The sequence below is a fragment of the Phaethon lepturus genome, unplaced genomic scaffold (genome assembly GCF_000687285.1).
Source record: "Phaethon lepturus isolate BGI_N335 unplaced genomic scaffold, ASM68728v1 scaffold46947, whole genome shotgun sequence".
Lineage (NCBI taxonomy): Eukaryota > Metazoa > Chordata > Aves > Phaethontiformes > Phaethontidae > Phaethon > Phaethon lepturus.
The window spans coordinates 281-12,650 of NW_010551990.1; the positions used below are offsets into that span (position 1 = coordinate 281).

At 61.6% G+C, this 12,370-nt stretch overlaps 1 protein-coding gene across 1 annotated transcript in view; it reads right to left on the reverse strand.

Moving 5' to 3' along the window:
* KIAA0100 (KIAA0100 ortholog) overlaps nt 1–12,370 on the reverse strand; it is a gene marked incomplete at both ends in the record, with an annotated part of 12,789 nt that overhangs the window by 274 nt on the left and 145 nt on the right. Inside the window, 38 exon segments of the mRNA XM_010291088.1 lie at nt 77–211; nt 317–418; nt 765–889; nt 1,117–1,252; nt 1,339–1,449; nt 1,553–1,639; nt 1,720–1,900; nt 1,985–2,106; nt 2,191–2,346; nt 2,425–2,546; nt 2,840–3,022; nt 3,208–3,307; nt 3,424–3,630; nt 3,731–3,888; nt 4,026–4,320; nt 4,675–4,877; nt 4,950–5,049; nt 5,135–5,325; nt 5,469–5,689; nt 5,763–5,881; nt 5,961–6,163; nt 6,257–6,448; nt 6,676–7,771; nt 7,933–8,138; nt 8,264–8,474; nt 8,476–8,541; nt 8,682–8,845; nt 9,079–9,197; nt 9,452–9,600; nt 9,694–9,761; nt 9,847–9,971; nt 10,346–10,463; nt 10,612–10,804; nt 11,001–11,061; nt 11,434–11,552; nt 11,632–11,794; nt 12,078–12,124; nt 12,328–12,368. Of these exon segments, the coding sequence (XP_010289390.1) occupies nt 77–211; nt 317–418; nt 765–889; nt 1,117–1,252; nt 1,339–1,449; nt 1,553–1,639; nt 1,720–1,900; nt 1,985–2,106; nt 2,191–2,346; nt 2,425–2,546; nt 2,840–3,022; nt 3,208–3,307; nt 3,424–3,630; nt 3,731–3,888; nt 4,026–4,320; nt 4,675–4,877; nt 4,950–5,049; nt 5,135–5,325; nt 5,469–5,689; nt 5,763–5,881; nt 5,961–6,163; nt 6,257–6,448; nt 6,676–7,771; nt 7,933–8,138; nt 8,264–8,474; nt 8,476–8,541; nt 8,682–8,845; nt 9,079–9,197; nt 9,452–9,600; nt 9,694–9,761; nt 9,847–9,971; nt 10,346–10,463; nt 10,612–10,804; nt 11,001–11,061; nt 11,434–11,552; nt 11,632–11,794; nt 12,078–12,124; nt 12,328–12,368 (6,395 nt within the window).

Below are 12,370 nucleotides of genomic sequence, written 5' to 3' on the forward strand. Positions count from 1 at the left end.
CCTTGCCTGGGCCGACCGTCTCCGGCAGCCTCCCTGCGAGTGGGCAGGAGGCACCACAGGATGGGCTCCCACGTACCTGTGCCACCAAGGCTTTGCGGCTGTCCCTCTTCACCGCCATGGCGAAATCCAGCCACGTCCACGTGTTGTTGTGGTACTCCAGGCACGGCAGCACCAGGTTCAGGTCGCCCCAGTCCACGCTGTTTTTCTCACCCTGGGTGACAGGGGTGTCAGGCAGCGTGGCACGATGCCCCAGGCCACCCCCAGCCAGAGGGACCGTGCCCGCTCCGCAGCACACCCCGTCCTGCCAGCCCCACACCTTGTAGCTGACGCAGAGTGGCACCTGCGGGATCTTGATGTAGATGAAGGAGTTGTTCATGGCTGCACGCTCCTTCATCTTGTCGATGTCATCCACGGGATGCTGGGGACAGAGCAGGAGCCATGAGCAGAAGGGAAGGAGAGGGAACACAGCCAGGAACCAGCGGGGAAGGGACAGCCGGGCACTAGGCCATGGCATTGCTTCACCGGGAAGAGGTGAGAGCTGCTCTGGCATGGCGTTAGGAAAATGAGATGCTGCAGGGATCACATAAAGTGTGCAGGTGCTTGGTTGTAAAGGATGCAAATCCTCATAGTGGGAGGGAATAGGAGAAAACAGGGACAGGCAGGCAGGAGGGGGACGTCACTGCCCAGCCCTGCAGCCGAGGGAAGACAGGCTGGCTCCACAGCAGGGCTCTCCCAGACTGGCCCCTCAAGGCAGCAGCAGGTACCTCAGGTGCTTTTCGGAATGATCTTCTGACTCCTGACGTCCGATTCAGTCCCTGGGCGACTCCCTTCCCTGGGCCCAGCGAGTCATCAGCCACGATCAGCTGCCGTGGCTTCACCACGGGGATCCCTGGGACAAACAGGGTGGGAGGCGGTGGCTGGTGTGCAGCTGGGGGTCAGCCATGACCCAGATCCGCACCCCAACAACTCCCTGCCCACACGGGAGACCACAAGTCCCTCTTCCTCAATGCATGGCCTGCCAGCAGCTGCCCACAAACACACCCTGGGCACACAGCTAGAGCTGCTCAGGGACATCCCTCAAGGTGCCAGGGAAGAGAGCGACCATGAACCTCTCACCTGTTGTCACCAGCTTGGACTTGTCTTCCTCATCCCCCACCTCCTCCTCCTCCACGTTGCGGCCAGGGAAGAAGAAACCCATCATCCTGTGGAAGAACTGGTGGGTGAGCTGGATGGTGAGGGGCACCACATTAACCTGCAGGGAGAGAGGTGTGTCAGAGCCGGGCACACGCTGCCTGCACCCCGTGGGGACCGTGCCACCTCCCTGCCCGACCCCGGCACCTCAAAGTGCTCCTTGATGGAGATGCCTCCCACGGGTGGCCGGACCTTGCTGAAGATCCTCAGTGCCAGCTGCCGGCCAGACTGGCAGGAGCTCTGGGGACGCAGCACCACCTGCAGGGAAGCGGACGGGTGGCTGGGGTGAGGCCAGGCCACCCTGGCCAGGCCACCCGTGGGTCCCCAGGGTGCAGGGCTGCTCCCCCAGGCTGCTGCTTGCCTTGTACACAGCGTTGGGCAGGAGGTTGTTCATGGTGACCCAGCCCAGTTCCAGCAGATGCTCAGCCGTGTCGTCAGACTTGTTGACCTGCGCACACAGACCCATCAGTCCTGCATGTCCCAGCCGCTGGCTCAGGGGACTGCCAGTGCCACTGGCCAGCTCGGTACCTTGCTGTAGAGGAAGCGCTGGAGCTCCAGCTCGGCTATGCCCAGCTGCCCGTCCTCCTCGGTCAGGCGCCAGCGTGCCTGGGCGAAGTAGAACTCAGTCCGCCGAGCCACGCTCACGTCCTCCGGCTGCTTTCGCAGCTCCATCTTATTGGCTCGCTGCAGCTGGAAGTCCTTGAAGCACCTGCAGCAGAGAGCGGAGCGCTGGGATGTGGGAGCCCTGGAGTACGGAGGACACAATGCTGGGGAAGCCAGAGATGGCCCCTACCTGATCAGTATGTTCAGCTCCTCGCTCTCCAATTGCAGGTCAGCTTTCTCCTGGCTCAGCTGCTGCTGCAGCCTGTGGTTGAGGTCGAGCAGGCTCTCGTTTTTGCTGTCATCCTGCAGGGACTGAAGGACAGACAACCCTCAGCACCCTCCGCTGCAGAGCAAAGGACCCTGGGGAGCCAGGACCTGCCCAGCATGCGGGCTCACCTTCACATTGGAGTACATCTGCTTCTCCAGCTGCCGGATCTGGGCAACGTGCTGCCTCACGGCCTCTTGCAGGTGTAGGATACTGCTGCGCTGCTCCTCGGGGTTGCTGGAGATTTCCAGCTGGAAGCGCACTCGCTGTTTCTTCTCGCTGTGCTCCTGGACACGGGGATAGGGGAAGGTTAGGATTGCCCTGGGTTCAGTGAGGGACACAGTGACCTGAAGCCTCGTGGGCACCTTGCGTTTGGGCTCCACGTGCAGCAGCAGGTTGTTGACTATGTCAAGGATCATGGCATACTGCGCGGGGTTGGTGGAGATCTCCAGGTCATGATGGATCAGTGTGAACGTATCCACAGCTCCTGCAGGGACACACAAAGGACAAGTGGGGCCTCGGCACAGCCAGAAACGGGATGCATGTGGGGGCCAGCCAGAGATGGAGAGCGATGGGGAATGAGCCAAGGTGGTTACGCTGGCTCCAGCAGCTACGACATGTCCAGCACCATCTGGTGCACTGCCATGTGGCTGGGGACCCCTCCCGTATGCACCCCTCTGATCTCGGCAGGGCCAAGACAGACCACCCCTGGACTTAGCCTGCACCTGTGGTTCAGCCCAGAGTTCTACCCCCTGAGACACAGTGCCTGGATGTACCCACCTTCCTGCTTCTTCAGCAGATCTTCCTTCTCCTGGTTGACAGGAGTCTCGGGGGGCTTTATCTGTGTGGCCAGCTCGGGGTCAATGTCATGGCTGTAACTGATATAGTACATGCGGCAGCTGCAGCGAGAGATGATCCTCTGCACTTGCTGGGTCTGCTGGGCTTCTGAGGGCTGGTTCCAGTCTGGGGACAGGCAGGGGGACCACGGTCAGAGTGCCACATTGCAGCATGTTGGGGACCCCATGGCGCAGGGCTGAGAGCTCCTGGAGCCAGACGAGGACAGGCCAGGTGCTCTCAGCTTCACCAGCCTCAGGGTCACACAGAAGTGGTTTTGGGGTGGGCATAGCAGCCAGCTCTGCGGGCAGTACCTGTGGTGGTGCTGACCATGCCCCCCACTGCCTGCCCGCTCTCCATCAGCTCCTGCACCGAGTCCAGGCTGCGTTGCCGATGCTCCTCAATGTTTTTCACCTGGGGAGGCAAGAAGGCACTGCTGGCTGTCCCTGCTCTCCCCACCTTGGCCAGGGCACTGATGGCACTGCCTGCCCCCCACGCAGCTCACCCATCACAGCCCCCCAGCCGCTCACCTCCAGCCAGAGCTGCCCGTGCTCCCTCTCGGTGGGGCTGCTCTCTGTCGTGGCAAAGTACTGCATGCCGTCCAGCAAGCAGGTCCAGGATGTCTTCTGCTTCAGTGTGTCCCCGTACCAGGCAGGATGGTGCTGGCACTGCAGCAGCTGGGCCTTCGCGGCAGACACAATCACGCAGCCCTCTGTCTCCGCACCACGCAGCACCATCTGCGGGGGGAAAGACCCTGGGGGTCAGACGAGTCCTTCTGGGGCAGGCACAGCCCCTCTCACAGCAAAGCATGGGGACAGGCTGGCCAAGGGCAGGTACCTGGCAGTTGACCAGCTCGATGAGGCAGTTGCGGTTGTAGATGTCGTCGGTCTGACAGGCGGCGATGCCGCACAGTTGCTCGCTGGCCCCTGACTCCTCCTCCGTGAAGACTACGAACTTGTCCGTCTCCTCAATGAGCTTCTGCAGCATGTAGGCCCCTGGGAAGGAGAAAGGGTCAGTGCAAGGCCGAGGGGGGCTGGCTGGGGGTGGCAGGGTGAAGGCAGGCACGGCTTTCGACTAGCATGCACATTGCTGGCTGTGGTTTTCCCCTTGCTCCCCTCCCTGCTGTGCTCACCCCCTGAGGAGGCTCTCTCGGGACGGCCGCTGGTGATGGGAGCAGTCACTCTGGCAGGGACAGAGTGAGCTGAGAGCGGGCCCCGCTTCAGCTTCTTGGCTTGCAGCTGCGTGTCGATCTTCAGCCCCTTCAGGGCCTCGGTGGACAGGTTGCGCTTCAGCACAGCCGCTTTCTTGTAGCCGTCGTAGAGGCCGAAGGCGATGTCCCGGTTGGTGGTGGTCCAGGATGCCCGCAGGTCCACCAAGTGCAGCTGGTGTGTGTGGAAACCATCGTCCCCATCCCGCAGGGGCAGCTCCTACGCACAGAGTCAGAGCCTCAGCACAGCAAAGCCACCCCCAGCCCCTGCCCACAGGCTTCACACACAGGGGCTGGGAACCCTGGCAGTCCCCACAGGCAGGGCGTGGGGACCAGAGCCTGGGGGACCCCCAAGAACCCGCAGCAGGGACCCATACCAGGAACGCTGTGGCTGGAACAAGGCAACCCTTTGGCCAGGCGCTCAGGAGATCAGAGACCCTGCAGATCTGTCTCCTTTCCAGCCAAAACCCTCCCTTTGGGCCCAAAGACCAAGGTCCCCTTGTCCCAGGGGGATGCCATAAGGCCAGCGCAGCCTGGGTTACACCTGCCGTGCCCTGTGTGTTTGTGGTGTTACCTCCTCAGCTGTGCGGTTGCTGTGCCGCTGGTAGGTGAGGGAGGACAGGCTCAGCAGATGGGTTTTCTTCACCAGAGTGTCGAGCCGGTGGTCAGCATTCTCGTCGCAAGTGGAGGCCATGAGGTGCACGGTGACCTGGCTCAGGTCACTCACCATCTGCGTGATGCTCCACTCGGAAATGAGGCGTCGCATCACCGTGCCGGCTGGGGGACAGGGAGAGGGGTCAGACGGGGCCTGCCCTGCCTGGAAGCGCTGCCGGCAGGGCCCTCACTCACCTTGCGGGATGAGCCGCTGGGTGCCACGAGTGAAGATGTGCCCCTGGCAGCACTCCACCTGGATCCCCCGCTGCTGGGCAAAGGAAGCCCAGTAATGCACCTGCGAGGGAGCAGACAGCAGGGACTGAGCGCCCAGTGCAGGCAGAATGGGGAGATAACACCGGACACCCACACCCAGGACTTGCCTGCAGCCGGGGGAAGAGCGCAGTATAAGACAGCTGCTTGTAGTGCTGCCCCAGCTTCTTCTTAATGGGTTTCATGTTGTTGAAGAGCTTCCCGCGGCAGATGGGGCGCGTTACGCTGGTCCACGTGGCCCAAAAGTTCTGCATCCAGCGGAGGGTGCTGCTGTAGAGCAGGATCCGGGGCTGGGAGTGCTCTGAGAATACACCCGCCGTCAGCCAGCACCGTGGGGCAGGAATACAGCAGCACCCAACCCAGGACCAATAAGGATCGCTAAAACCAGTATGCCCTGCCCTGTCTCACTCGACCCCAGGGGATCCCCGGGGTGCTGTCACCCACCTTCACTGGGCCGCGTCAGGTCCATCTGGATGGAGAGGTTGAGGTTCTCGGAGCGGAAGGCACGGTAGGAGTCGTACTGCTGCCCCACCGGCACCTCAGGCAGGAACTCGGGGGAGCGCAGCACCACACCGTGGTGGTCGTGGGGGTTCCCATGGCAGAGCCACTGCAGGTCCAGCGTCATGCACAGGTCGGGCAGGTGCAGGAAGCAGCAGTCGTCATACCTGGATGGGGAAAGAGATCCTGGTTATGCCCCAACACCGGTGGCAGCCCCCATGCTCCCAGGACCACACTCACTTGGAGGCTGTCCGGACATTGATGTCCAGGTTGCCCTTGAAGACAAACTGCCCAGGCTTCCAGTGGAAGGAGAGGTGGCTCCACTCCCAGTGCATGTTCTCTGTGGTGTTGTAGGGGTCCTGCAAGAACAAATGTTAAGAGAGGCAGGTGTGAGCCGGCCCCACGCCACGCTCTGCTCCCTACCTTGGTGGTACCCACCTCGGTGGCCAGCTGGTGCAGGTTGGCCTGTTCAATGTCCATGTGCCAGTCCCCATGGAAGAGAAGGCGGCTCTTGTCCCACCAGGGCAACGGGGCGCTGGGGTCCTCTGAGGGCTTGGTGAGGAGATCCACACACTGGCCGATCAGGGTCCAGGCTGGGTCCCAGCAGGGCCCCCACACGATGGTGTACTGGGAGATCTCAGCTTGAGACACAGGGAACAGCTCAACCCTTTGTATGTTCCATGCAGCCCCGTCTCCACCTTGTCACAGAGCCCCCCTGTCCCTCCACCTCTTACAGTGGAAATCGTGGTAGAACTTCAAGGGTGGCATGTTCCTCTCCACCGTCACATCCCCCCAGGGCAGCCCCAGCTTCAGGACCTGGCGGCGCCGGGAGCAGGCCTGGCCGCACTGCTCGGCTCCGATCAGCCGGCCCGAGAGCTGCCAGTTCCGGATCTCGAAGAGGTAACGAGGGTAGTCGCGGATCCGCACTGCAGGGCAGAGGAAGGGCTGAGAGATGGGGCAGCAAAATCTGGGCCACCACAGGAGCTGCTGTCCTGTCACATCTCTGCACCCTTCCCATTCCCCTGAACCTCCAGAAATCATTGCCCTGGCTTGGTGACACCTCACGTGGTGCCAGCAGATCCCTGTCCTGGGAGCCCAGGCCATGCAGCCACCGTGCTGTCCTCCATGGGCACCCTCACACGAAGCAACTCACCAAAGAAGCTGCCAACTCTGCCCTTCATCATGCGGCACCACTGGGTGACCATCTCCAGACCCTCTGAGGGGAACGGGCTGACACTGTCCAGGTCCTTCATCTGTTCCAACACACGCTCTGTGCCGTGGAAGGACTCATCAGCCATGGCCACCAGCTCGAGGTGGGCCAGGGTCCAGGTGAGGAGGGCCCTCCTCATGGGCGTGTTGGCATAGAGGCGCCGCGAGCGCTGGATGTAGATCTCTATGTTCTTCTTCTCCAGTGATGCGTAGAGCTCCTCAATCTTGCGGGCAGGCAGCAGCTCGCCGTGTTGCTTGCGCAGCGCAGCCACCTTGGCATCCAGCAGCTGCAACCGCTTGGCACTCTCCTTGCTCTCATCCTTCATCAGCTCATAGTTGTCCCGTAACTTGACCTCAAAGACATCATCCAGGAAGACCCAGGAGAAGTGCGTCACTTTGAGCAGGAGGTCGGGGGGCAGCGCCGTGCTGGCAGGGCGCCCGCGCCGGTGCAGGCCTTTCAGCCACTTCTGCACGCCCACGGCGGCATCCAACGTGCGGGAGAAGTCATACTGGTAGGGAAACTCAATGGTCACGCTGGCAAAAGAGAAGGCCCAGCCACGGTTGCGGAGAGTGTGCAGGGTGGGGAAGGCGCAGCGGTGCAAGATGACCTCCTCCAGCTCTGGCAGCAGCTTCACTTCCACCTCCTTGAAGCTGAAGATGCTGTGTCCGTCAAAGCCAGCAGCCAGCTCGGGGCAGTAGCCGTGCAGGGCACCACCGTGCCAGCTCACGGAGGTCCGTTCGGCAGCCAGACTGATGTAGTTGGCCTCAGAGACAAAGGCTGTGAGCTTGGCAGAGCTCAGCTCCAGTGACAGGGACAGGAGTCTTTTGGGAGGGGTCCCATCTGGCTGGAGGGGCCCCGGTGCCTCAGTAGAGGTGGCCAGGTGAGACACTGAGCTCTCCGGGGGCAGGGAGGGAGGTGTCCCGTGGCCGAGGGCGCCCCGCAAGGCTTCGTGGCACTGCAGGGTGGCCAGGGTGTGATGGTACAAGTGCATGTGGTCGGGTGGGCTCCACAGCACCGCCAGCCCCTCGCCGCACTGCACCTACAGCAGAGAGAGCAAGCAGACACCAAGTCACTGCCAGGTCCAGCACAGCCCCATTCTCCTCTCCAGCACCTTTTGGTGCCAGCCAATCCTCCCCCTGCCCCATCCATCCCAGTCCCACCAGTACAGGATAAAAGCAGAGACCCAAAGCCCACACCAACCTCCAGGGAGCGGATGCTGTTGTGGTAGGTGACAGAGAGCATGGAGAGGTTGGCCACCGGGTTGGGGATGGCAGGAGCTTTGCAGCACGGCTGCATCTTCTCCATTATGCTCTTCACCAAGGCCAGCACCATGCCCTGGACGCTGACCGTGCAGCTCTCGGCACTCCCCAGGATGGTCAGCGTGTCCAGCCGCAGCTCCAGGGCACCTAGAGAGACAGCACGTCAGTGCTGGAGGTACAGAGGAGGCACACCGTGACATGCCAGGTTCCTCTGACCAAGGGGGCTGTTCCAGGACAGCCATCTGGGATCACCCTGGATGCCACTTACTTACCCACCAGGGCTGAGAGTGTGAAAAGGTTCACATCCTCCACCTTCAGATCCACCTTCCAGAGCAGACCCCAGGGCTCGCTTGAGGCAGAGAGCGGCTGCTTGGCAAGCTCAGCTCCACTGGGCCGCGGGCAGAACAGGGGCAGGACCCTGGCCAGGCACTCAGTGCAGGTGTCCGATGACTCCACTTGCAACCCCCGGATGGTGCAGTCAAGGAGTGCAATCAAGGAAGGGCGTGTCCGACTGGGCGCTGGACATGCCCAGGGGCTGGTTGTAGCTGCCCTGCAGGACAAACAGGACGATCACTCTCAGGCTACAGGATGTCCCTGTGTCACCACGCGTCCCTGTGCCACCTGCATGGAGTTGCAAACAGGTAGCTCCCCGCCAAGAGCCACCCCTCGCCCTCTCGGTTCGCCACTCACCTGCAGGGTGAAGGAGTCGAGGATGAGGGCTTCTCCCCACACATGCATGTTGGGGGGGTGTGGGGCACGCTGGATGTGTGAATCGTTGCCCACGCGCCAGCAGAGGTGGTCCACGGCCAACACTGCTCGCTGATGCACGCTCTGTGGCCGCAGGTGCTGGTAGTCTGTGGGCAGGGGTGAGCGTGGGCAGGGGTGAGCGTGGGCAGGGCTCACTGCTGCCTGCTCGGCTGTCCCTCAACAGGGGCAACCCAGACACAATCACAGGGGTCTACAGCCCCTGGCCAGACACAGAGGAGGCAGGGCCCTCCCCAATCCCATCCTGGTCTCTCTCTGGCAGAGCCACCAAACCCCGAAAAAGAGCCCAGCAGCCAGCCCGGGGCCAGCTGCCAGCCCGCACCTGCAGAGATGGAGTTGAAGCCCAAGGCGAAGGGTGGCGTGTCCCCCAGCTGCACGGACACATTGACGTTGGACAGCGAGGCACACAGGATGATGGGTGCTATAATTTGGGGATAGCTCCTGCGTGAGACAAGCAGGGACAGGCTGTTACTGGGAGGCTGCATTACTGGGGTGCTGCCAGGAAGCAGATCCAGAGAGATGCCTTCTCCTCAGCGGCCCCCCCCAACTACCTGTCACCCTCCATACCAGCCTCCCCGTCCCATGGGCTGTGCACAGGGCAGAGAAGGTACTGGGTCCCCAGGCACCCTGCCAGAGTGTGACAGGCAAGAGGAAACAAGCTGCAATACCAGCAGCTGCACTGAGGCTGAGTTTACCTTCCCCTGTGCCCTTGGCTGGGGACAGGCACCGCCTGGCACGTGTATTCCTCTGCCAACAGGCCCAGCCAGTGCGAAAACTCTTGGTGACGGTAGTGGATGATGCAGGTGTTGAGCAGCACAGCAGCTGAGAGGTCAATGGCTGTGACCTAGAGCAGGGAGAGGGCAGGATGGCAGCAAGCTCGTGCCAGGAGCCAAACCAGCCCTGCCAGGGGACAGCAGTGTGCCCAGCGCACACTCACCTGCACGCTGGTCTTCAGGGAGTTGAGGCACACAATGCGCTGGCGGCTCTGGGACAGGAGAAGGCCATCTGGGGAGAGAGAGGAGCAGAAATGAGGGGTGGCAGAGGGCAGCCATGGCAGCCTTGGCTAATGGGCACCCTCCTGGCTACTTGCCCTCCAGCTGGAGGTCTACGCTCATTTGGTCCAGGTCTGACGTGGGCGTGAAGTTGCGCAGCGGGATCTGCTCCTCTTCACGCTGATATAGAAACTGCAGCAGCTTCAGGCTCCAAGTGAGGTGCCTGTGAGAAGCAGGGAGTCACTGCCAGATGGGAACTGCACCGTCAAGTCCTCCATCTCCCCGTCTCTCATCCCCAGCTGACTGGCACGGACAAAGACACCACCCGGTGCCCAGCTGCAGCCCAGCCCAGAGCTCTCATCCCATCAGCAGAGGATCCCATCAGGCTGTCCTACTGAAGAACCAGCTCACGTGGTTCTCCAGAAGCACCCAACCCCAGGCCAAGCTCTGTCCTTCTCACTGGGGTGGGATCTGGGACTCACTCTCTGTGGTCTGGCAGAGCAGGGGATGAGCAGGAAATGGCACAGTTGTCCCCAAGTCCCTGTCCCCAGCACTGATCAGGGCTAGGACAGCCTCCCTCTCCACCTGTCTCCTTACCTCTTCTGGCTGTTCATAGACAGCACCGTGCTGGTGTTCTCCAGCTTCACCTCCACTCTCCTGGGGATGAGCTGCAGTGTGTCCCTGCTCAGCAGAGACAGGGTCGTCAGGGGCTCCCCTGGGCCTGCAGTGGGACACACACAGTCACTGGGAGGCTCTTGCCCAGACCCCCATGCCTGCAGCGGGAGGGAGCGATGGCACAGCCAAATCCCTTTGGCTGCCAGCCCCTGCCCTGCCCAGGGCTTGTCCCTGTCCCTGACCTGTACTGCTCTGTTCCCCGGCGCTGCTGCGCTGGGCCCCAGCAGTGATGCGGTGCAGCAGCGGGCTGCAGAAGAGCCCTTCATGCAGCTCTGCCTGCAGGGTCCAAACCCGCAGCCTGATGCCCACCAGCCGCCGCTTGCTGCTGATCTCCAGCGAGAGGGAGAGCGCCAGGGCCAGCTCGGCCAGGCAGGTGTCATCCTGTACGAGGACATGGGCAAGGAGTGCACAGGGAGTCACCCAACTCCCTGCCGGTGAAGTGCTGAGCACAGCACAGAGCCCAGAGCCTTGCAGCATCGCCCAGCCTTGGGGACATGCTGGAACAGGTCCTCAGGGCGTCCCAGAGAGCCAGCGCCCAGGCTCAAAGTGCTGAATTTCTCCCTTCCCCAGCACTCACCAGCTGGCTGCTCCGGAGGACTTTGCTGTTCACCTTTGTCAGGCTCACCTCGCAGGTCAGGCTGGAGAGAGCAGAGAACAGACAGAGGATGCAGGCCCTGCTGCCCCTGAACCAAGCCCTTGCCCTCTCTTTTCTGTGGACACAGGGACCCCAAGTCCCTGCTCCAAGTCCTCCCAAAAGCAGAGCACACCCTAACTCCATGCACAGCACAGCAACTCATAATTTGAAGAACACACAACTCCAGCTTCCTATGAAGGGAAAAGGGACCAGGCCAGCCTTGGAGGAGGTTAATGTGTCACATCACAGGTGACATGGGATGCTGCTGAGCAGGACAGAGAGAAGTGACACCAGGTTGGGGTGGGAGAAGCCTCCCTGCCCCCTGGGACCCGGAGCCAGGCTAGGGAAGCAGAGCGGGGTGTGAGCACAGCGTTACCTCTTGCCATCACCATTCAGGAGGAGACGCGTCTTGCTGGCCTGGATGTGCCAGAGAGACTCTGAGGTGGCCACATGCAGAACCATGATGTTGATGGAGTCCATGTGGATGGAAAACAGCTGGAGGGAAGGTGCTACTGTGAGGGATGTTGGACAGCAGCACAGCCCACAACAGTCTCTCACTGAGCCAGTGCCTCACCTGGCTAAGAAGCCTCAGCAGGGAGGGTTTAAGAGTCAGGTCTGCCTTGCTTTCGTTTCCATCCCCCTCTCTGGGAACCTCTGGGACAGATGGCTGGAACCCTGGGCCCTTCTGGAGATCCGTGCGGATTCGCACCTCACCAAAACACAGCTCAAAGTAGCGCCTGTGGAAGAACACCACAGGCAACTCTTACAAGAGCTCGCACATGGCACACCCAGCCCCATCACCAGAGATGCTCCCTGCCCTAGGGATGTGCAGGACCAGTACAAGGGCATCCACAAGACACTGCCACCTCGAAGAAGAGTGATTCACTCCCACACAGAGCAGACCATGGGGAAAGAGGGACTGCAGAAAGGTGTAAAGGCAGCAGAACTGCAGTCAGTGGGGCCAGGGATGAGCCAGGCACCCCAAGAGAGCAGGGAGGGAGCTGGGGTGGTGGTACATACGGCAGCTCCCGGCTCAGTTTACTGGAGATCCAGACGCTGTCGATCTCCTGCAAGGACGCAGAGGTAGGTCAGAGAAGAAACAACCTGACTCTGCCTTGTGATGCTCATCCTGACATTGCCGCTCTGCTCCTGATGCCTGGCATCATGCAGGGAGCAGCCAAAAACCCCAAGTTTGACCATGGGAGGAATGGCCTGGCACCAGCAATAGGGCTGTGCAACAGGAGCTTGGCTGCAGGGATTTGCTGCCAGCCTGGAAGTGACCGCAGCCGCCCTGCCTGCCCTCGCCTGCCGCT